The 21137-nt window shown below is 41.0% G+C and overlaps 1 protein-coding gene across 1 annotated transcript in view; it reads left to right on the top strand.

The window, feature by feature from the left end:
• The window catches only part of FAM172A (family with sequence similarity 172, member A), a 258727-nt gene that overhangs the window by 122220 nt on the left and 115370 nt on the right, over nucleotides 1-21137 (top strand). The window contains exon 7 of the mRNA XM_009330306.1: nucleotides 19167-19286. Within this exon, the coding sequence (XP_009328581.1) occupies nucleotides 19167-19286 (120 nt within the window). The remainder of the gene's footprint in view (nucleotides 1-19166; nucleotides 19287-21137) is intronic.

Here is a 21137-nt window from a genome sequence, read left to right as displayed (position 1 = left end):
TTCTCACTATGCCTTAGTGAACTCTCAGCCGATCAGCACGCCCTGAGAACTACCTTTTACCAACTTCAGGGCTGTTAACTTCATTTTCATAGTGTCCAGACAGAAGTCTTTCCTAAGGTAGTCTGTTTTATGGTATCTCCAGCCATGAACTCATCTAAATTTTGAGAAATCTTCCCGTTCCTCTCTCAGCTGAATCCTTGTTTTATCCTTCTCTCCCTGGCTAAAAGGAGATGCTAAACTGATCAAAAATGCTTTTTGTCTTTTGTGGTCGGTGGTGTCAGTAGCAGGTTTTCTCCCCTGAATCGGCTGCATGCTGTTCAGCCGTGCTCTTCTACATTTTGTTATCTAACAGTTGATTCTCTTTCTCTTTCTCTGTATTTTTGATCAGTACTTGGCAAGAATGAATTTGTCGATACACAATGAGGTATATTTTCTTTATTATTAAGTAATACTTGAATTTTAGTTACTTTTCCCAATAGATGGCACTGCTTGGAGAGAAACTACTGAATAAAGTAACACCAAGTTGCATTTAGAGTTACCAAGAGTTGCGTGTGTTGAGGAGCCTTAAGTTTTTCTGGGCTCTTAAGCAATGCTTTGGGATCTTCTAGCTTGGGACTTTTAGCAAAAGCGTGGAGTGAGAGAAGTATCACAACTATATTGAACAGGTTCTTCAGAAAGGAGGGGACGTCCCTGGGTTAGTAGCTTTTGACAAACATAATGATGCTGCTTCTATTACTGGCAAGCAGTGCGAGTAATTATGGGGATTGCAGATCAGGGTCGCAGGGGCTCCAGTTGTCGTTCTGCTGTTAGATCGTGTAGCAGGAGGGATCCTTAGTTCATCATCAGGATGTGATGAAACAATTTGCCATGCATCCAGCCAAGTGTCAATTTTTTATTTCTTTAATAAAATACTGCTCCTGGTTGCTAAGCCTCTTCACCTTTGAAAAAAACAGCAAAAATATTACATCTGGTTTTGTCATGTCCTTGTTGAATTAGGGAGTGAGTGGAAGAGTTGCTCTGTCCCAAAAGACTTACTTTACAACTTACACACTGTCTAGTATCACTTACGTTTGAGTCAGTCGCTATACCTGTAATGCAGTGTGAATTACACGGGGCAGTTCCCCCTAACACACACACACAAGCGCACACGCATGTATGTGCACACAGGCACTACCTACACTAAAGCACACAAAACCTACGCGTGTTCTTGCGTGTTCAGCGTCCTGCAGACTCTGCGGGAGGTGGGCTCTGACATAATGTGTGCAGGCATAGGATACATAAGACTGGAAAGATTCTTTTTTACCAAAAGCAAAGATTTAATCAGTACATCCAGTCGTACAGTACAGCAAGAAATTTAAAATGTAGTTAATTCAGACAATACGCCTGGTAGTTCATAAGCATCTGCAACATGTTTGTTCTTTCAGACTGTTTTTTCCTTCCAGGATGGTTTTTCATTCCTATCTCCTATTTTTTCCACCTGCTGTGTAACTGAATAATCTGATTTCATGGATCTTGCAAGTTCAGCCTATATCCTAGAAAAGTGGGCAATTGACATTATCACTTAATTGTGTCACAACCACTCTGTTCTTAACCTGGGAAAACAGAAGCCTTAATTGCATGTAGACGTTAAGAAGACAGATATTTATTTCTTTTAGGGCTCTGGTTTGCTGAGGAATTCTTTTGAAGTTAGCAAATTAAGTAATGAAGACATTTAGCAAAGCTTAGGCTGCATAAGTAGTTTTGAAAGATTTCTAGGTTCTGCAATTAACTTTGTGGTCTTATCTTTTGATAAGTCACTGCCCTCACACATTCCACCTTGCGGTACACCTCTCTGAGCCTCTGGGTACTCCACTTTTCCTGTTGTTCAAAAAATGAACAAACACATTTGATGACAGGATAATGTTATTCATCATGTGTCCTTTGCACTGGCTGCCAAAAAAGGGTAGGCTTATGTTTAACGGCTGTTGCTTATTTTTAAATCCCTTACCAGTGAAGACCTTGGCCGTGTATGCAATCCTCCTCGTTGAGATATGTCAAGCTTTCAGACGCTGCGTGCTGTTTAAGGCTCTGGCTGCTTTGCCTTAAGTGGGCAAATGAGTTATTGCTGTGATAGATCTTAAAATAACAGCATCTGATTTGATCATGGAGTCCACTTGTCTTAAATACCTTTCTGCCGCTGTTGGCTGTTTGTTCATTATGTTCTTTTACCGTTTCCTTTCCCTTTCTGTTTTGAACTACCTCAGCTGACTGACAGAGTGTGGCTGATATTTAAATGGATTTTTATCCTGATGGGCACCAGACAGTGTCATCACTGGAGTGGAAGTTCAGATACTGTTGTTGTTCTGTTACAATTGTGGTAATTAACCATGACATCATTTCCTAACACTATGAAGTAACACCTATGTCTACCCAAAGATAAAGTGACCAGGCAAAATTCAGCTCTGCTAGACTCAGCAAAGACAGACTGCAGTTGCAAAAGGTGGCCACTGCCTCAGTTGTGCTGGAGGTCCACAGAGCATGCAGAAGTTGGAAAGAAAAGGTTATGTCACGGAAATATTGTAAATGATTTTGTGTCTGCAGTGGTAGTCATCTGCAGGACCTCTCTGGAGTGTGTTCTAATTCACTTTGTCTCAAATGCATGTGGTTCAAGGTTTGGGGAACTTCCACAACATACATTCTTACACTTCTGCGACACTGGAACTACAGAGCTTGCTCTTTTTGCTTTCGACAGAAAGTATCAGGCACTTGTGACCAGTCCTGGCTGACACTGCTTTGAGCATGGTGTTGGACTAGATGACCTGCAGAGGTGCTCTCCAGCTGATGTGGTTCAGTGGTTCTACCATTACTAAGTTCCACCTCATCCCTCAAAGAAGTATTTAAGTTGTGGATAGGCTTTGTGGACATTGTGAAGAGAGGAGAATTTCCCTGTCTCAGAACATTTGGTACTACTGAGGTTGTGGTTGGTCACCCACTTACAAAGAGCAGGCTCAGGTGATTGAGACCAGGAAGCCTACCTAGCTATTAACATGGTTAATACCATGTGGTCTTGCACAAGTACTGCTACAGAAGTGTACCGTGAAAGATAGAAGCCCCTCCAGACAGGCAGTGGTGTTTCTTGGTATTTTTAACACAGGCATGTTGAGCAGAACGTTGATGATTTCTTCAGAGATCAAGAAATTCCCCAAGCAAGATCATCTGCTTAAATTCGCTGAAGCACCTTAGAGCAGTACAGCAGTAGGAGTTTTTTTGCAGATGTTCTCCAGATGTTATTGGCATGCCCATTTTTGAATAATGGGAAGGATACAAGTACTGTCCATGTCCTTCCTACTCCTTCTCCTTTGTTATTTCTTTAGCGAAAAGGGGTTTGCCTACATTGTTAATTTAAGTCCACAAACTTTCATTTTAAACTACAAAGCAGTTCTTGAGTTTCGGGAAGAGAAAAAATACCCTGTGTCATTCAAATTGATTATTTGCCAAGTGTGTGTTTAGAGCAGAATTAAAAAGGCTGCATCTTTGTTAAAGTATTAGTGAACAGCAGTTTAATTAAGCCTGTGCACAACTGCTTCTTGGAAGATTTTGTCTACACTGTTAATTTCAAAGTGAGACCTGAATCTGTACCTCAGCTGCAGGCTGGTGCATTAACTACAGGTTGCCTTGAAGCCCTTGAACAGGCCCCAAGTTTCTCTTCATCTCTTAAACCTGTGCCCGTGTTCATAAAGAGTTATGTATTATTTAAGATACTCCTGTCCAGTTTTCTGTGGATGCTGTTGATTGGAAGACGTCTGCTCATGCAGACACCTGCATTGCCACCTCCAAAACTAATCCGTGCTGCTTGGTGGAAAGGCAGTTTGGGGTATTCTGGCATTGTACTGGGATATCGGACACAGTGAATGGGAACGCATTTTGGGGGATTTCCAGGGCATCTGGTACCTGGCAACTATCGGTTCTTACCGCTCATTGTCAGCTTTGTTACTAAACAAGATTTAAGATTTAAAATATGTTAGTATAGAAACATTTGCACTAACAGAGCTAAACTACAAAAATAGCAAAATACGTTAAACGTGGATTGTTAAACAGTGTTCAACTGTTGTTAGTCATAAGAGCTATCGGAGTTCTTCCAAAGACTCAGTTAGCCTGAAGATCTGGTTAATCAGCTCCTACAGGACATCCAGGACCAGAGACAACTTACCCAGGCTGTTCTTGGGGTCACAGCTTTTCTGCTGCCACCATTAAGGACAGATCCTCTAGTTGCCCAGGTCCATTCTTTTGCACAGTCTCTTTCTTCTCCAGTGCAGGATGGAGTCAGTCCTGCTTCTCTTTTCCTGTTTATCTGCACTTCATTCCCTATCACCAAGCACTGGGACATTTTGTGGCAATATGGGGATGTGGTGGGTTGACTTTGGCTGGCTGTCAGGTGCCCACCCAGCCACTCTATCACTCCCCTCCTCAACTGGACAGGGGAGAGAAAATGCAGCAAAAGGCTCGTGGGTTGAGATAAGGACAGGGAGACCACCCAGCAATTACCATCACGGGCAAAACAGACTTGATTCAGGGAAATCAATTTAATTTATTGCCAATTAACAACAGAGCAGGATAATGAGAAATAAGAACAACCTTAAAACCCCTTCCTCCCACCCCTCCCTTCTTCCCAGGCTCAACCTCACTCCCGATTTCTCTAATTCCTCCCCTCAAGTGGCACAGGGGGACAGGGAATGGGGGTTGCGGTCGGTTCATCACACATTGTCTCTGCCACTCCTTCCTCCTCACAGTCTTCCCTGCTCCAGCGTGGGGTCCTCCACCGGTGCAGGTGGATATCTGCTCCACCTCACAGAAGAAAGACATGAGATATTAAGCAGGAGGACGTGCTCAATCAATAATGCTTCTATCTTCTCCTGATAAATTTTATTGGGTTTGCACCATTGTTGGTGAGCAAACAGAATTTTTTTTCAGAGAGGCACTGGTAATGGGGTGGCATGGCAAAGCCCAGCAAACAGCTGAAATGGATTTAGCATTTGTCAAATAAATACGGAGAGGGTTTGTTAGGATTGTTGTCTATTTTCATCCTGATGTAATGTTTTATAGCAAACTCATAGAAACTTTGACAAGAAATGTTGGAAGAGTAATCTGTAAGACAGACAATATATGTGCATCATGATACAGAGAAGCTTCACAAAAGGAAATTAAAGGGTAGAATTATTTTTAAGTACAGTACAATAAGGTCCAAGCCTCCAAAACTAAGTAACGGTTTGAATGAGTGCAGGTTGCAGATGCTGAATCCACTTAAGCCTTGTTTTAAAACACATCAAACAAATGGTGTTGGCTATAAAGGATTAAAATGGCATCAGGGACCATTTTTAACAGTAACAAAAGCTACATCCGCGTGGTTTTTGGAGGGTTTATTCTTCTTATCCCACCCACCAGCATAGACATCATAGGTTACATTTTCTACAGAAGATAGATATTATTCTCAAGATCTTCCGTTATCTCTCAAATTTCTGTTCTGTTATTGTTCAGTCTATAATCTCAGTAAGACCCCCAATGTTTGGCCTGTGCCGCCTGAGTTAGAAGATTGCTCCCAATTTTCCAGTTAGGTCAACCAAAAAAATTAAGATATGATAGAGGGTCAGTGGAAGAAATTCATATCAAAACAACTGCTCACCATGTCATTATGACAACCTGCTGTAACAAATGTGCTTCTGTTTTAACTTATGACAATTAATTGCTAAAAGTAATTTAATCTGACAGTGGCAAGATGTTGAAAGACTCGTGAAGATGTCATAAAAACGACCTTTCTGCCCATGTGCAACCAAAAGCCATTTTTAACAAGAAGCCTCAAAAACAGTACAACTTCTTTTGTACTTTGTTAATTAGTTATTGATTTGAAACAATGCTCTGCCAAATATTGTCAGATTAGCTAGACGCCAGCAAGGTCACGGTGTGACAGTCTAGTCCTGATAATCTTATGGTATATAAGAAATCTTTTTTCTCCGAACCTTTTGTTCCGATATCCTGAGAATTACATTTCCTGGCTTTAGCATTTGTGCTAATTTAAAATACAGCCAAGCTGTCTGTTATGTAGTTGGATGTTTTGAGTTGTTAAAAAATGACAGTACGTTAGAAGAAGATTGCTAGTGATCTAATGTCTAATGCTCTTTGGCGGCGGCGATGCACCGCTGCTGCAACGCCAACGCCCTCACTAATCTGAGCGGAAAAGAGCCTGCATGAGGGAGTCGCAGGGTTCAAGCCAGAGGTAAAACGAGCAAGTCCTGAGGTTGTTTAGCGACTCATCAGGATTAAAGATCATTTCCTAGCTGACATTATGGCAAAACAAAAATAACGGAGGTGGGTCTGGACGGGAGAACTGAGAATTAAGGCTTGAATGGCTCAACATTCAACTTTTCAGATTACTGAAATGAGAACCAACAGAAAACACAAATCTGAATTTCAGATTGTGTTTGTCATCTGTTTAGATAATTATTTTATAAGCTAATGGCAGTTACTTCAAATACAATTAATTGTAGTACACTACATATTAAGGCACTTCAGCAAATCTTTATAGCTGTACATTAAATAAATAATATATCCGTTTACTTAAAGCAGTGAGCACTTTGCACTCTTTATTAGGAGAAATCAAATAGCTTTGAGCCTGTTAAATCTTTCTTTCACTTAAAACTGCTCTTGAGTGTATGTAATAAATAGAGACAGAGACGTCAAGAAGAAAAATACAGGGCGAAGCCATTCTATTTAGTTTAACTTGTGTAAGAGATATAAACTCTGCAACAGAGACTTTACAGCTGAGCTTTGTTCTGAAACCGTAGCTGTTAATGAAAATACTAAGTTGTTGTTTTACTTAAATGTGTTGAAGTTTGTTAGATTCATTGTTTCCTGTGGTGGGGAAATCTGCATTTTTCTTGGCCAAAATGCTATTTTTCTTGCAATGGCATGGTTAAAAAAAAGGTCTGTTTCTCATTACAACATATAAACAGATTGAAAGAACTGGAAAGTAAAATAGTCTTTAAGTACTTTAGGAAATAGAAAAATAACACTTCTGCATTGGGAGTTTTTGAACGTTTCAGATGCATTCGTTTCAAAAGAAATTGTTTTTAGTGTTTAGAAAAATGCGTGTAATCGTTTAAGCAACTGGCATGATCTCTCTTTGTGTCTTGCGAAGATAATTCTTTCTGTAAAAGTATTGTATTCATTTTTATTTACTTGTCCTCACAATTAATCTATTAATTGCCAGAAACATGGCTAGTAGGGAGGACAGCTGCGAAGATACAACCTGATGGTTTGTTTTAGAAATGCTCTTTTGTTCCCATAATTCAATCACACAAAAGACCGTCTTTGGTGATGTTCGTTACGTTAGGCAGAAATATGTTGTAGGCAAAATCTCGATCCCTGAGATTAAGTAGCTTGGAAAGAAAAACATTTGAGGAGACATAAAAAAGATGCATGTAAAATGTAGGGATACATAGCAGCAGTATGGTACTGAAGTGCAACTGCCCCAGCCTTTGGGTATTCTTACCAATTGGAGTCTCTTTGGCCAAACTGCGTTACTAGTTATTTAAATTAGAATATGTAAGTCCACCCACAGAGGTTGGCAGATACCGTGCTTGGAGCATCACGGCACGGGGGTTTTCATGTGAACTGCACAGGTATTTGTCAATAGCCACGGTACGACTGTGCAGGGAGGACTGGTCTGAGGAATTGTTATTACACCTCCGGTCCGACGAGTTTCCCCATGCAGGATTTCCAAGCTGTTTGCCAGAAGACGCTGCTTCAAATTCAGGCTTCCTTCACCTGGAACCCTGCAAGTTATATGGAAAGGGGAAAAAATATCAAAAAAGCAAAAATCCAAAAGTCTGTCAGAGGGCTAAAAGGGAAATCGGTTATTTTTTTCTAAAGTAAAACTTCCTTTGATTCATTTCCCTCCTTCCTCCTATTCTCTTCTCCTGCACCTCTTTCCTCTCCGTGAGTCAGCAATGTTCTTGTCCCCAGACTAAAAAAGACAAATGTCATATTTGTGTTTATTTACGTTCTTGTCTTAACGATAAAATCATTCTCTTAGGTGACTCCTGCCGCATCTGTCAATTTGGAAACAATTTAAATAAAAAGGACACTGCAGATATTCAGGGGAGAGATCTGGTTTGAAGGAAGGCTTTTAACTATTTACTCTCCAGCTCGATAGGAAGGAACTGGCCACTAAAAAAAACCAACCACCACTCACTTAAAATACCAACCCCAAGCTTTTGCTGGAGGTGATAATTAAGAGCCACTGAGAAACTGATTTTGTCTAAATTTTTCTTCTTGTCGGTCTTCTTTCCTGCACTTTACCAGAAGACGGTTGGGTGGTGATGACAGGACATGCCAGACTCCAGCAGAAGTAATAACGGGAAAATCCAGACAGGAACAACAGCCTGACAAAGTTGTCTTACCCTGGCTGACAAGCAGATACTTTAACCAGGGAGATGATGCTGTAATAACTTTTGAGAATTAATTTAGCCTGAGATCTGGGTTTTACTTTATAAACAGCAAACCCCTTCACATTGCAAAGTGCCTTGAATTTCCTAATAAAAAGCTGAAGAAATAGGGAGGGCATTTGAACACAGCAACCTCGCAGCAGAAAATATTCACCATGCAAAAGGGCTGAGACTTTGCTGCGTGGAGGCATTGTGGATTGAACAACGCGGGTAACATTTGCTGCTTGCTTGCTTTATTTTTGCACGGATCTGCAGCCAAACTCGCCATGCTCAACTTTCAGTTCAAATACAAATCTAAGAAGTTTCACCTGCAACGCAAGCCTTTTAACATGTTGTTTAAAACCACTCATATATTCTTGTAACATCTGCGAGGTCCTGACATGGCGGTGCTCTGAGGACCTCCTGCGAAGACCTACGTTTGCCAACACCGAAATACGGTATGAGGTCAGCAATGCATTAATGCAGCTGAGACCACTGGCACCTCTGTGAAGAATAGCTGTGGGCGCTGACAACTTCCCTCCGTGGTTTCGGGCCATTGTTTGCCTGTTGAAATATTAGAAATGAGGGTTTGGAGGCAGGTCCCATGGCCAAGGGGGTGGAAAGAGGGTTTTGATTTCCAGGGTCAGCTTGTCCCTCACCAAGCAGAGGTGGTTGGAGCACTTTGGAGACAGGAGGAGAGTGGTTCGTTTGTTTTTTTTTTTAAATTCAGAAGTAGCTCTAGGTTATTGGTTGGGTACTGTATTACTTGAGGGCTTACCTGGGAAAACTCTTCTACGGTTTGGAGTTGCTTCGTTTTTTCTCTTGTGTGCAATAAAGCTGGATATAAAGGCGAAAAGTAACTCCCTCCTGCTGCCCCAGGGGAGGTTAGGATCCGAGCTCTCTTCATTCCCACATATACATAGCATAGCTCTGAATTTTATTTCCTGACCACCATCACGAGGGAAAGCCCAGCTCGTGTCTGAAGTGGGAAAAGTGGGACAGGATCCGAAGCCATCTTGGATGGTAATTGCGGTGGGAGCTGGGGAGAACAGGGGCCCCGGGGAGGAGCCAAAATACAAAATGTAAAAAACCTGGCTAGACAGTGTCAGTCCTGCATTAGCTAAAACTTGCCATTTTAAACCTAATCTCAGCAAGTCATGCCGTAGCAAAGCGTGGGTATCACCGCCTCCTCCCAAGCCAGCCCTTCATCCCCTTTGCACTGATGGTGACAGTTTAAACATTGTCTCAGTCTGCCAAATGCATTTTTGGTTTACATCTTCTATTTGACTATTAGATATGCCAGATATTGCACATTTCATGTAATACTTACTCGTTTAGCAGGTCTGTCGAGATTGCTTGCTTTCCTGATAAATTGTCGTGAGTTTGGGAGGTGGGACTACTCTCTAACTTAATACGATGTGCATTTAACTGCGATACGTAAGACTTCTGGTCTCCCTTTTGGCTGCTGACTGTGTACTCACAACATCTTTATTACTAGGGCTTCATAAGCAATATTGGGAACACTTCCATCACTGGCCCACTTCACAAATAAAATAGACACAAGAAATGACACAGAATCACCTCAAATGATCTGGGAATAAGACTGAGATCCGTAATGTGAAAAATGCAACCTAAAGTCGCTTTGCCGTATTGCTTTCTGAAGGCATGTGCCAAATCATCAGCTTGGCTATGCTATTTATATCTGCAACTCCACGAATGACCAGACTTAGCTATTGTGATACCTGGTCTCCCCTTCTGCCTCAAAAGGAGCTGCTACGTACTGCCAGAGTATATATCTTGCCCCCATCTCAGAAAGTGCCCTTAAAAAGATAATATAGTCTTTTGATTTCCCCAATTATTCCTGCGAGATAAGTGGAAGAGGATGGCGTTTTTACATCCGAAGGTGCTTGGTTTAATCCCTGCTAAGGTCATAAGTAAGGAAAAATACAATGTGACTTTCTGAATGCATATGAACACAGTTGCTGAATAAAATAACATCACTCACCAATAATGCATTTACATTATTTTAGTGTTGAACCTTTGCAGATTCAACGCTCTGTGTTTCCATAGAGCTACAGCAGACGTTGGTGACCATGAACCCGCTGTGCCACCTACACAGCTGATCAAATCCTGCTGGGTTTTGTTGTTTTAATGCAGCAGAGTATGCAAAGAAAATCCATACAGCACCCGTAGAAGAAGGGAGGAAAGAAATGTGTCCTCCATTCAGACTTTCAAGGCCAAAGCATCTATGCTTCAAAGCATCTATGATTTTATCTCTTCCCCTCTTGTTTTCTCTCAAGTTGTCTCTTTCTCACTCAACTCAGGATGCAGCAACTAAAATAACTCCCTTGACCCACTGCTCAGTCTTCATTGTCCTTGCTTCCCAGTGCTCCTGGCAGGACCTGCTAAACTGAATTTCAGATGCATGTTGTCAGATTTAAGGTTTGTTACAAATTTGCCTCCACCGTCACTTTTGCTCCTGTGTCTTCTCCCGTCACGGCTGCTTTGCCGCTGAGATGGTCTTGGTGTTGTCACCTTCATCTGCTCTCTTCTGCAGCCTCCTTTTGTCTTGTTTCATACAACTGGACTCGCCCCAGTGCAGAAGGCAGTCCATCACCATCCTTCCTGAAAATCCAGTTATTTAAGAGTTCTGCAAGAGCCAGCCCGTCTTTGTATATGTGTATCTCCATATAGGTAGCACACAGACTAGTGTTACCCATTTCAGTAAGTAAAGCAGAAATACAATTCCTACCGTTAGTAAAATGTCCTGCTGCCTCCTGGGATGACCTCTCAGGCTGGAGTCGGAAACATTTCAGAAATATCTGTGCAAGAGTTCTCTCAACTCTGTGATTAAAACAGTAAAAAAGATTTTCAGGTAGATGGAATGCTTCCTAATACACTGGAATTTCTCCATTAAAGGTCAAATCTTGTTGAATGGCCTCAGCTAGACACTTTAAAGTCTTGTCTTCAGTTACTCATGCTGCAGAAAAATATCAATACGAGATCTTTGCTTCCACTTTTTTCCTGTTTTCGGTTTCTATCCTTTCCTTACTTTCCTCCTCTTCTCTGGTTGTAATACCATAGCTGCTGTCTTTGGGGGAAAAAAAAAAACTGCATGCTGGCTGTTTTTTTGGCTTCTGTTCCAGCTTTCTTGCCTTCAAAGCCTCTTAGACCTTGTCCTGCACTGAGGTTTTGGAGCTGCTCTGGTGATAAAAAACCATCATACGGTTTCATTATGTTCCACCGTAATGAAACAGGTTTTGTCTCATGTGAGGCAAATATTTGCAAAAGGAGTGAGGAAGATGCAGCAGGTGACGAGCATCATTTAGTACTCGTAAGGGCGCTGTCGGGGGAGGAAAAAGAGAGGGCAGCTTTTGGAAAGGGGTCATGCCAGAACAGGAGGTGTGTAGTAGAAGGGGCAAAAGAGACTTGATATCACCTTTTTTTTTTAATTTGAGGGTTGTGAAAGGAGGGACCATGTATAAAGGGCCGTGAAGTGCAAATGCAAGCAGAGAGGAGAAGGGAGTGCGGTGTTGGGGGGACGTGAGGAGGACACCAGAGCCATGAGGGGCAAGACGGCGTATTCCCGGTGGTGGCAAACCCCAAGCGCCCATCTCTGGGCTGTTGGGTTCTTCAAAGTACTGAAGAGGTGTTTTTAACTCCGCTGGTATTAAAGCCAGTGGCAGAGTTTCTCCTGACTGACGGGGTACCTAATGAGACCAGAGCTTCACAAATCCTGCCATGGCAGGAGCATGGATTAAAATCTTCCCCATTCATTTATCTTCAACATTCGCCACCCATGCCTTCTGGTTTCTATATACACATACATACATATACATACATACATATATTAACTTGCTTTTGCAAGTGTTGCTTTCTAGAAAGTTTCCAGTGAAATCCATTTAATTTTTACTGGGTCCGTTACCTAGGAGTGCTGCAAAATGTGGTGCTGGTGTGAGTCAGGTTATGATAATCAAGAACTGCACACCAGCAGGGAACAAACTCTATCCCTTCACTGTTCATTTCAGACCTTGAAACATACGATTTTCTTTCAATAGTGCAGAGTTTTCTGTACAGAAAAATATATCTTTTATTGGACAGAAGTTAGTTAGCAGTGTTAGCCAGCGGCCACTGAAAACACTATTTCATCCTGGATTGTTTCGGTGACAGACTGCTACTTCTAGGTTATGCTTTTCTATTGTTATGTTATATATTAATATAATGATTTTTCAGAAGAGTTGGGGGAATTGCAGAAGTTTGCCTGCCCCAAGGCTCACTGAGGCAACAGAACGAGCTGTACCCAGCTGCAAAGGTCCTGATGGTGGGAAAGGATCTAACATCTCCAGGGAAGGGCTGGAGACAGGAGACCTGAGCCTTCCCCATCTCTCTGCCTCCCAGCCAGTGTGCAGTTCTGTTCTCCCGTATTTAACACATGTACCATACTTGTTTACAGTAGCTCATCAAGCTAGAAGGAGAAATTGTTTTGCTGTGATAAGGGGTAATTATAGAAACCACCTTCAAGTAAATTGTTAAAAAGCTATTCAGTTGTATGGCGTATTTCCCTATTTGTAGGCATTTCACTTTTCACTTGTCGCAAAAAAATGTGATTCCAACTCTTGATTTAAAAAAAACAAAGCAAAAAGAGAGAGCTGTCACCAGAGCTTAAAACTAATTTGATTTTCTTGATTTGATTTTTTTTGAGTTTCGATGAATTAGAAGTTTGAGATAGGATGTGAGCTGCTCTGCCCCAGTAAAGTCTGTAGTAGTTCAAGGCCTCGAGCTCGTGCCCCATCTGTAACTTTCCCGCAACAGGTTACTTTTTAAAAAAAAAAAAAAAAAGTAAAATTTGGCGTTGAAACAGGAAATATGTGAACCTGTCACAGTAAGCAGTCTCAAAGGGCAAGCTGCTTTGCAGGAGCTAATTAACCTTAGGAAATAATTACACAAATATGCAAATGTTGTTTAGATAATTCCATGTGTTATCAACTCAGGTAGTCCATCATAACTGCAGACCTTGCAATGTCTAGGTGTTAGAATCTGGCATAGTTGATAAGGCTTCGGTTGCTGCATCACTTCAGCTTGGTATTTAACAATGAATGACTGTGATATTACATTAGTAAATTCAACCTGTTTTTTGAATGCAACAGAACGTAACACCGTATTCACTGTGTGCACACTGCTTATCTGCGCATTCCTAATGGCTCCAGACATTAAAATGTTATATACCTCTCAACTCCTAACGCTAGCAATATTGGAAAAAATGACAGACCGAAATCTGTGGTCTTTTACTCTGCTTTTTTGCACAATGGATGGCCCAAGAATTTACCCACAACCATTTTGGGTTTTCAGGGACTTAAAAACAATTACAGAGAGAATTTTAAATCTGCAAGCTGGTTTTCTGAAAGCAAAACCTCTTATTAAAACAAGATGAGGAGCAGCATTTTATATAAGCGTGTTTCTGTTAGCATAGACCCCGAGACAACGTAGTCATGGGCTGCCATTCGTGGTGTGAGGTCCCCCCAAAACCGAGCCCAGCTGGTCTAGGCTGGAGCAGACCAGGACATCCCTAACCCACGCCAAGAGCTGAGTCGAGGCCGAGCAGATCGGCGACTGGCAATCTCTTCCCTACCGCAAGCTGCTGCTTCAAGCAGCTGTAGGAGAGGTTCTGGCCCTGGGATATTAAGTAGCTTCACATATATGAGGAACATGAATTTATTAATCATTGCCGTATTATTTTCATAGACTGTACTATTAAACTAGTTGATTAAACTTTTGATATTAAAATGAAAAGCTCCGTATTAACCATTTATGATCATTTTTTGAGCAATATCTATTTTGGTTTAAAAAGTGAGGCATTTTTTATACATAGTTAAGAGATAGTGTTTAAAAAATACTGAAAAAAAAAAGTCTTTTATCACTAACAAAAGAAATCTGTTCTTAAACCAGTATTTGTGAATACTCATCTCTTCCACATGAAATAAAATTTCATTCTATTTGCAAATGCTTGATGATCATTTCTCATTCAAAAGGAGTATATCCATGTGGCAAGAGCATCTTTTTGATTAGCCCCATGCTGCTGTCATTAACTGAATCAGAACCTAATACCTGGCTACTTAGCTGTAGGAGAGGTTCTGGCCCTGGGATATTAAGTAGCTTCACATATATGAGGAACATGAATTTATTAATCATTGCCGTATTATTTTCATAGACTGTACTATTAAACTAGTTGATTAAACTTTTGATATTAAAATGAAAAGCTCCGTATTAACCATTTATGATCATTTTTTGAGCAATATCTATTTTGGTTTAAAAAGTGAGGCATTTTTTATACATAGTTAGGAGATAGTGTTTAAAAAATACTGGAAAAAAAAAAAGTCTTTTATCACTAACAAAAGAAATCTGTTCTTAAACCAGTATTTGTGAATACTCATCTCTTCCACATGAAATAAAATTTCATTCTATTTGCAAATGCTTGATGATCATTTCTCATTCAAAAGGAGTATATCCATGTGGCAAGAGCATCTTTTTGATTAGCCCCATGCTGCTGTCATTAACTGAATCAGAACCTAATACCTGGCTACTTATATTCTATATTACTTTCATGGATGCCCCTTTTATAGCAGGTTCCAGAAATGTGTGCTTCCTCTAGCATTCAGGAAAAGGAATAAATACAACATCAGCAATCTGAAATACCTCAGCAATACTTGTGTTAAATTATTTTAGCCACCTTTATCTCCAAGGCAATCTTCAGTGGGATTTGCTGCATGCAGGTATGACAGGTGTTCAATATCTGATCGTCTCCGTAGCATTGGTAGTCACTGGTGGCAAATGAGGTATATTCGCTCTATTTTTATCAGTGAAAAGGACTACAGTACAATAGTTATTAGGAAAAAGACATGGACGTCTTTTCATTTATTAGTGAATTAAAGGGTAAATCTTACTGATAGTATTCCATTAAAACCGGAGGCAGGTAAGATTTTGCGTGATGGGAGCACAGGCGAAGGTTGAACGTTCGGTGCTCCATTCCCCACCCCAGTATTGGTGCCACCTGACAATGTGCCTGTTTTGGGGTTACTTCGCATTGGTTAAGCGTCACATGGAGACCTTTTCACATAACGTGGTTCTCAATTTTTTTAATATTAATTACGGGGGGGGGCAGGTTTTCAGAGGGATGAAGACCCACAGCTGTGACTTCCACACCTCTGAAAAATCAGACTGCTTATTTAGATGTAGAATTACCGGTTACAGACGAGCAACTTTCAGCAGCTGGAAATTTAAGTTCGGCTTTCCCAGCATCTTTCCATCTCAGTCTGATTCACAAATGAGAACGCATTCAGCCTCAGCTTCCTTCAGAGGTACATGGCGTGATTTCTCCATTCCCTTCTGTGCAATCATATAGATACTTGCACAGACTAAGAGGCCCCCACTTTATCAAATAATTTAACAAGGTGGTGTATAAGTGCATTGTATTTAGCTGCAATGAAAAGAAGGAAAGCAACAGCTGCCTGAAACTGCCACCTTTCGTACTGAAACTGCAGTATCCAGCCTCATAATTTAACCCAGGCCAGGCAGAGGAGGTTAATCCCTGGGTCCTCATGGACCCAGCGCAATTTGAAATCCTAGGGAGACCGGCCATATCCTGCAGTCGGCGGTGCCCGCTCCTGCAGCCAGATGTTTCTTGTACGGACACGGCGCCAGTTTATTCTCCGCCTGAGTTGTTTAACATGCGGGCTTGTTACAAGGGGAAAAAATAAGCAGATGCTCTGAAGAAAGAGCTTTTCTTCTAAACATACACGACTCCTCCGAACTCCTTCTTGCACATATGTGCGTTTCTTACCATGTTTAGGGTTTAGCAGAGTATGTACAGCAACACAGTTTATCCTGACATTTTATAGGGTTTTTTCACCAGTAACAAAGGAAACTGTAGTTACAGTCTATATCTAACTCGTTCTAGCTCATTTCTTTTTGCTTTTATAAAATCCTATTGAGCCTTTGTACTGGACTGTGAAGCTGTGCAGTTAATGATTTGGTTTACTAGACCACTGGTTATGATTTAATTGGTGGAAGGTTTTTCGGGCTGCGTTTCTTAATCCTTCAGAAGCTTCTTGCTGCTGTCTTAGTCTTGTGGAAGCCTGAAAATGGAATATTAACCAGAAACAATTTCTTCTTTTTGTCAGAACGTTAAATGAGGGTTATGTACCTGTACAAAAATTGCTGTTATGAGAATTAATGGTAATATTATTATTTAAAAACAAATATCTTCTGAATATTTAACTAAAATAAATCTTTTAGATAAATTAGTCATTTTAAAACTCTCCTGGTGTTTTACTGTGCCTTTTCCGTATGTATCATAATTAGAGCACATCACTTTTCTGTAGGAAACTCCAGTTCAAGTTGTCCTTCAGCTTTATCTTAATAACTGCTCTGTCAATCATATTTTCTTCATGAAATTTCTTTTGAAAAACTTCTCTCTTTCCTCACAAAGGGAGGAGTCTTACCTCCTTTACCTATCTCTACAATCAAATTTCAAAACAGGGTTGAAAGAAAATAGGCCCTTTCTCACGCTGAGGTGGTTTACAATAGTTGATACATAATTAGTTAGAACCATGTTCTGTCATAGTCAATCAAGAGCGGAATCTGTCCAGGATTGAGAATACCTTCAGTGCTTTTTGGCAAATTTGATAAATATGTTTTAATTGCTGCTACCTTAGAGGAAAAAATTTTAAAAGCACATAATTGTTTTAAAAGCTTTGGGTCCAGATCCATAAAGATTTGTAGCCATCTCACTCTTATTTAGGAACTCAGGCATGAGAATAGAAGTAAAAGCCTAAATCCACCACATTATTTAGTTGTCTGTTGTCGTGGTTTAACCTCAGTTGGCAACTGAGCACCACGCAGCCGCTCGCTCACTCCCCCCGCAGTGGGATGGGGGAGAGAATCGGAAGGATAAAAGTGAGAAAACTCGTGGGTTGAGATAAAGACAGTTTAATAGGTAAAGCAAAAGCCGCGCACGCAAGCAAAGCAAAACAAGGCATTCATTCACTACTTCCCATCGGCAGGCAGGTGTTCAGCCATCTCCAGGAAAGCAGGGCTCCATCACGCGTAACGGTGACTTGGGAAGACAAACGCCATCACTCCAAACGTCCCCCCCTTCCTTCTTCTTCCCCCAGCTTTATATACTGAGCATGACGTCACGTGGTATGGAATATCCCTGTGGCCAGTTTGGGTCAGCTGTCCTGGCTGTGCCCCCTCCCAGCTTCTTGTGCACCCCCAGCCTTCTCAGTTGGTAGAGCACGAGAAACTGAAAAGTCCTTGACTAGTGTAAGCACTACGTAGCAACAACTAAAACATCGGTGCCTTATCAATTTTGTTCCCATCCTAAATCCAAAGCACAGCACTGTACCAGCTACTAGGAAGGAAATTAACTCTACCCCTGCCGAAACCAGGACATCTGTCTTCCCATTGATTTTAGACATTCATAAGAGCTTAAATTCCCAAAACTGAGTTTCAGAATGGGACTAAGACCTAAATCACTTTAGTGTTCTTGGTAAAGTTACAGTAATTCACACTATGTAATTAACATCTTCTGATTGCCAGTGGCTTTTGCTGGTTTGTACTTTATTTTCCCCAAGGAACTGAGGCTTTTGTGGTCTGCGTCTGGGTCACCTAGGGGTATGAAGTTGGTGGTGGAGCAGAGCAAAGGGGAAAGGGATGCAAATTTTAGTAAATGACGTGACCTTGACTGATCAGCCCTTTCTGGCACAAGAGAGCCTGGAAAGCGCCTGCAGTGTTGTGCTAGAGATGTGAAATCCTGGCGGGACAGGGGAGCTAGCAGAGCATCTTACTCTTGTCACCTGAGACTAGACAGATTTGTAGTTCCGACATGGACAACCTGAGAAATAAGTAAAATACAGAGGGGTACAGGGCTTTCTGAGAGCCTCTAAGGTAGAGGTGGGAGTGCACAGCCCCAGTGTTTGAGGAAAGTGCACTAAAATCAGTGTATATCATCCCAGTGCCTTCAGTGACTCTTACATTGACTGGCGTTCACAAATTCTTGTTCAATAATAAGAAAAAGCACTCCCCTAACTACCAGAGACTCTGAAATAATGGCTAATGTGTAAGCAGTCAAGAGGTGTTTTATCTGCGCTGTATCTCATTGTGTGCGGTTGCAAAAAGTAGCATTTAAAAGAGTAGTTGCAAATGCCATAATTTTAATCTTTGGCAGATTTCCGTTGGCCCATAATATGAAAAAAACTGTAAAGACTAAAATTATATTGATATTGTTCCTACTTGTTTTTATTTGTTTTATCAGACTAAGGCTTAACTACTTTAAACAAACCAGCAGTGAACAAACATTTGACAAAGAGTTGTCAAAAGAATGAAAATCAGAGTAGTGGCTCATAATTTCTTTGAATGCCTCTGTTTAGCTGAATTGCCATCGTGGTATTTAGACAAAATTTTGCAGATGCATAATTTTTTGTTGTATTTATTAAAATAAGCCACAATAAAGCAACAGTTTTACTGCCTTTAAATTGCAATCTTAAATTTCTTTTATTTAGACAAACGAATCTGTTCTTTTTTTGACACGAGTATATTCATTTGAGGTTTGTCTTAACAAAACATTTTAACATATAGGAACACTTTGCTTTTAGACAGAATTGCCAGTTTTTAAAAGGTAATTGTCGCAAACATAATTTCTTTCTGCAGGATAATGGATCTCCTGAAGAACATGCAATTTATGTTTGGGACCATTTTATTTCCCAGTCAGCTGCAGAGAACGTGTTTTTTGTTGCTCACAGTTATGGTGGACTTGCCTTTGTAGAGTTGGTAAGTGTGACTTCTCCATTGCCTTCTTTCCTGAAGTCTTTCACAGATTTTCTACATTCTTTGTGATCACATTCTTGAAAGCAGCCCTTTAGGAGCAGCTTTAAACCAATGGTCAGATACAGATCCGTGAGGATTTCTTTGCAGCTGCAAGGTCACTGCATTTTTCTCTGGTTTTGAGTTAGAAAATAAGGTCCCAAGTGTGCACAAACCTGAGAGACAGTGGGAGAACAAAACGCGTTGGATCCTCCTTGTCCAGGCTGTGTACCGAAAGGCAGCGCCCAGTGAGTTTCTGCTCTGGGGCAGAAAGACTGGAGGCAAAGACTGAGAACGTGTAAGAACAGTTTTAAAGCAAAGTCACGTTAACAAATGCACCGTTTTGTATATAGATTGGAACTGAACATGAGGGGACATTTGGCGGGTTTACCCAATTTCGCAGTTTTTCCACAAAGGTCTGCGGAAGTTGCTGGGAAGACTTTTTTTGCCATTTATTGGGCTGTGGATAAACCCTGCAGTGGTATAAGGTGGGGAGGACCCTGCTCAGTGTAAAGCTGCCCTACCCCTGATGCTGGGACTGCTGAACATGCAGTTTGTCAGCCTTTCACCCTTTTATCTAAAGGCAAATTTGCTGACCCCATCTGGTGTACAAAGTTGCCTGTTGAACTTGTATACCACTCTTTTGAGTGTAGCTATAGTCTCCTCACTTAATTGTGTTTTACTGAAGAAAACTAAAAAAATTCCTGTTTATTGTGGAAATGTAAATTGCAGAACATTGCAATTGGTTCTGTGGACACAGGAATCAGCAGACGTGTATGTACATCTTTCGTCTATAACACGTTAGTTTAGTCTAACTGAAAGTTAGTAAAAGTGGTTCCTGCCTGAACGTGAGATGAATGCCTTAGTTAAGAAACAGCATGCATGCATGAGTGTTTTGTTTTTAATCTTGTGCTGCTCTGAGTAGCAAGAAGAATCCAGAGCAGGACCACTTGTATTATTTTAAGAACTTAAGATTTTTGTTAACCCTTTTCATTTGTAGAAATTAAGGCCATTTTGATTTTCCCTGTGCTTCCGGAAGAGTATTTTTAAAATATGTATGATGTGTACAGATTTGAGACTTGAGAACAGCTCAGCTGATCATTTTCCACAGGTATTTTATTACCAGGTCAGTAAATAGTCTCAAAACTAAACTTTTAAGACACCAAATTAGTGAAGATGAGTAATTCCTTCTATAACCACAACTTCGGGCAAGAAACGGGTTGCGTTGCATGTGCCTGTTGCTCCTCGGATGCAGTGAAGGGTAGGGAGCATCTCTTCTGTCTTGGCTTTCCTGAGCTGTGGTTTTCAGCTGCCCTGTGTTTCAGCCCAGGTTATTCTGGTGTGCCTCATCCTGTCCAAAGTGAAGCGTTAGCAGAATTTCTGCAGGTTTTGTAAAGCCACGTTGTTTGGGTTGCCGGACGCCTACAGATACATACGCTTAGCACAGGGCGGGAATAAAAATCGGCTGGAGACCTTTCTCAGTGATTCCTAAACAAAGTGCTTATTCGAAGGAGGCTTGGAGAGTTTTTCCATCACATTTCAGTCAATGGCTTGAAGTGGCATGGGTAACAGATGACCAACGTGTCGTTCCCATTTTGCCCGTTTCTCTTGTCACACTGGTGGATATTTCTTCACTTTTGTTCTACTTTAATATGAAGCACACAGATGTTTCAGAACAAGACTTGACTTCTGACCTTGGGGCTTCCAGGGTCAGGGTGCTCAGGGCCTGTGAAATTATCACAAGCTGAGCTAAAGTTTTTATCCATCACAGGAAGCAACCAGTAAGTAAGAAGTTAAAAAGGAGCTTTGTCAGAGAGA

The sequence above is a fragment of the Pygoscelis adeliae genome, unplaced genomic scaffold (assembly GCF_000699105.1).
Source record: "Pygoscelis adeliae isolate BGI_AS28 unplaced genomic scaffold, ASM69910v1 Scaffold178, whole genome shotgun sequence".
Lineage (NCBI taxonomy): Eukaryota > Metazoa > Chordata > Aves > Sphenisciformes > Spheniscidae > Pygoscelis > Pygoscelis adeliae.
The sequence above is the reverse complement of the archived record's forward strand: the minus strand, read 5'-3'. Positions and strand labels throughout refer to the sequence as shown.